The sequence below is a fragment of the Citrus clementina genome, unplaced genomic scaffold (assembly GCF_000493195.1).
Source record: "Citrus clementina cultivar Clemenules unplaced genomic scaffold, Citrus_clementina_v1.0 scaffold_3, whole genome shotgun sequence".
Taxonomy (NCBI): domain Eukaryota; kingdom Viridiplantae; phylum Streptophyta; class Magnoliopsida; order Sapindales; family Rutaceae; genus Citrus; species Citrus x clementina.
The window spans coordinates 34318823-34322734 of record NW_006262339.1 but is presented as its reverse complement, the minus strand read 5'-3'; the positions used below and the strand labels follow the sequence as shown (position 1 = coordinate 34322734).

General features: G+C 33.4%; 1 protein-coding gene across 1 annotated transcript; it reads right to left on the bottom strand.

The window, feature by feature from the left end:
* Window positions 1-1144: 1144 nt before the first annotated feature.
* On the bottom strand, window positions 1145-2838 carry LOC18047384 (putative RING-H2 finger protein ATL21B). The gene is made up of 2 exons (XM_006442587.2): window positions 2100-2838; window positions 1145-1566 (listed from the first exon to the last, which is right to left on the bottom strand). The coding sequence occupies exons 1-2, from the start codon at window positions 2836-2838 to the stop codon at window positions 1145-1147; spliced, it is 1161 nt and encodes a 386-aa protein (XP_006442650.2).
* Between the last annotated feature and the right edge of the window lie 1074 nt (window positions 2839-3912).

Sequence of the window (3912 nt, the reverse complement as noted above, 5' to 3'; positions counted from 1 at the left end):
TTTGACAATCTCACTGTCTTATAATATTGTTTCTTTTTTGGGACATTAAAAAAATTAAATTACCAAATTAACCCCAAAAATAAAATAAAAACAAAAAGAAAATGTATTAATTTTTGGGGAAGCTCACGATGTCCAAAAAAATTAATATTATAAAAAAATAAATAATCAATTTTTTTGGAGATTAATAAAAAAATTAACATATTAGGTTCTCAGCAGAGTGTTCCACAAAAATTATTTCTATTGTTTTTGTTTCTATTTTATTTTTTGGGATTAAATTGGTAATTAATTTTTTTCTTTTTATTAAAGCCCAAAAAAAAGTAATATTATAAGAGAATAATATTATAAAAATAACTCAAAAGGAACAAAAAATAATGACAGCTGTGTGTCTCAATGTGATGCTATCTAAACTAATTACAAACATAATTTTTTTCACCTTCTCACCCATAGTATATCTCCCTTGTCAAACAACTAATCCTCTTGATGTTTGGAGATAGTTTTAAAAATATAGAGATTCAACGAGCTTTTACTCTTTTATGAACTACTATTTTTAATGGGTCAATTTTGTGTCTCAATGTGATGCTATCTAAACTAATTACAAAAATATTTTTTTTCACCTTCTCACCCATAATATATCTCCCTTGTCAAACATCTAATCCTCTTTTTCAGCTCCCCGTTAAAATATCCAGCTTAAAACTCTTCCCATGACTTTACGTCATCAACTATTCAATTTTTAAAGATTTAAGCATAAAATTCTTTTTGTACATTCACAAGTTTATTGATTTGAATATTATTTTTAATTGATTTTTGCTTATAATGTTGAATCCGCCCCCGGGGATATTGTCCCTAAAACTTTTGAGTGCAATTTGCTTATGTTCATTACTGACCCTACAAAAATCAATGTGTCGAAATGAGTTATTTTCAACATTTAATACAGCATCATATAATATTGAATCCAGAAATTAATCAACACGTCCCTCGCTCATTTTAACATTTTTTTCCCCGTACTATTGAACAACATTGAATGCAATCAATTTCACAAGAAGAAATATAATATTAACTTTACACAAAAAAGAAACCTAGGTATGTAATACTGAAGAAGAAGAACGTGTAGATGCTGATATAGGTGATGTGGATGATGAAGTGATCACACAAAGGGAGACTTAAACCTTAGGCGTTTGCGACACACGGGGCATGATGCATTCATTCTAAGCCATTTGTCTATGCAATATGCATGAAAGTAATGATTGCACTTGGGGATTGTCCTTAATGTCTGCTTAGGCTTATATCTAGATAAGCATATTGGGCAAGTATTGTCATTTGGCTTAGGTTGCCGCCCGCTTACACCAACTATAGTTTTCGGGTAAGACTCTATGGTGGGTTTGTCGAGACTGGCGACCACGGTTGAGGTTGATAATTCGGTGGTCGGTTGCCGCCTCCGGTGGCGCTGAGGATCGTGAGTCCAAACCTTGCTGCAGAGGTAACATCCAAGTGCAATGATGAACAGTGCTCCCGGTGTTCCAAATCCGATCCCAATGATAATGGCATCATATTTAACACTTTCCTTACCTATTAGTATTAAACATTCAAAATGTGAATTCCAAATAGATGAGTAAAGTATATATGTTAAACAAGTACTAATAGATTTTACTTTTTTTTTATAAGGCATGTCTTGACTATTCTTGACTTTTCTCTAGCACATTCAACAAAGACTAAATAAATTCTTCTAATACCAAGACTTGAACTTGAATGATCAATCAAACAAAATTATTTGAAAATTATAAAAATCATGGACCTAAATCATACTTAAAAGTTAATATCATTACTCTCTACTAACTATTTTTAGTCACTCCTGTTATGTGCAATCTATTCAGTCTCATATTAAATCACATATTATCGTTCCATCAATTTCCTAATATTATAGTAGTAAGATAGTGTAATATAAATTCTGCTGATCTGCTTAACTCGTACTAAGAAAATAGCTCAATAGTTGTGGATTATTCCAAATTTATATTATCAAAAACCACTCAATCAGCTTCCTAAGGACAAAAGATGAGAATCTCACTGTTAGGGTTAGGGTTTGAAGAGGGAATGTCTCTTACCCGAGTTGGAGCATCCAACAACAAGACTGGTGTCATCATTCGTGAACTTACAAACTTCACCACGATATTCACAGGGTGCACAATGGGGATCACTCCAACTTAATCGAATATCATCTTCAAGACCATTCCAATATCCCCCAGAAACCGGGACCATCACATCTGCTCTGATCACTTCACACGAACTTGGCACTGGCAACATTGGCAACTTTGTTTCATTGTAAAACCTGCTAGGCACAGCCAAGACCGTGTAATTTTCAGTACTGAGACAAGCCACTGTCCTGTGATGCTCGGGCACATGATTCGATGATGATGATGATGATGAACAATTGAGAAACGTGAAGTTGCCGTAAATTTTTTGCTCAAAAGGAGAATCCTCAAGGCTGAAATTGTCGAGGAATCGCTTCGGGAGACAGTTCAGTGGGTCGTTGATGTCCAGAGTTTGCAAGTTGTAGTCGATGTTGCGGACAGCGAAGAGTCCTGACCGCGGCAGCATGAGAATTGTTTTGTTGCGAGAGCATAAGAGTTCAAAACGTGGGTACCTACAACGAGGGTTTAAGCTCTCTAAGTTGTTTATTATTTGAAAAGGGAATTTAACTGGTACACTGCTGCCGCCGCCGCCGTTGCCGTCGCCGCCCAGGCTGCAATATTGTATGGGGCAATTTTCTATGCTTGTTGCGGTGCCATGAAGTGAAGACATGCATAGCAAAAAGAATAAGAGAAAGATTTGCGATGTAGCCATTGCGAAGGTATTGTATTCTACAAGCAATATTTGGGTCATAATTGTTACTCATCACTCATGATGAATTTTTAAACGTGTGAAATTATTGTTCTAGTGTTACTAGTGAAAGTGTTAATCAGTATTTAAGTCGTTCTATGATACTGCAAATAATTAAGAATCCTTGTGGCATGATTGATGAAAAGTAAGTGGATTGTTGGATTAAATCCTATTTATGTGCCTCATGATTTAGTAAAATATAAGAGTTTGCCGATCAAATATAAATTTTGCCAATTAAAACTCTTTCTGAATGTAGCTTTTATTCGACAATTCACAAATTAAAAGCTCCTCCTAATCTCGATCTCAATCTCTCTTTATGTCTAGCTAAACTTAATTCAAACCTCTTTCAAACTCCGATCCGTATACATATATATTTTATAGTCTACTAAAACGTTTAACTAAACAGTCAAAAGTGCGCAGCAAATTTTCTGCAAACATCGAGAATGACTTATATATATATAATTATTCTTCGTAGTATCTTAAATTTAGTCCTGCATAATTTTAAATCACATCCGAAAAAGCTTAAATTAACTAGACGTTGTAGGCAGAATCATATACAGAAACTTATAATACATAGTGATACTTCACTTAATTAAACATTTACAGTTATGAGTAAGTATAGGCGTATTAAATTTTTTATCTAAAATTTCATCCTAAATGATATATGATTAATTAAGTGGCTGATAATTTTTTATAAGATCTAAGTGAATTATTAATTATATTATCTCACCAACCACTTGATGAACGCATATCATTTAAAGATATTTTTTTAATACAAAATTTGAAATAAATAGCGTTGCTCTACGTACACATTCTGAAGCAACAGCTATAGCAGTTTCAGTAAAAAATTAGTTCTTGGTCAGCAGAGAGCATCAATCAATTCGTCCACAAAAATGACACTTACATTGCTCCATCTGCTCTACCAATTCTATAAATGGTATGGAATTAATTAATTGGCTCGTTAATTTTTATTCCCCAATAAAACATGCAGCCTAATTCAAAGCTATGTGAATTAAAAGCACAAAAACTAGTTTAGTC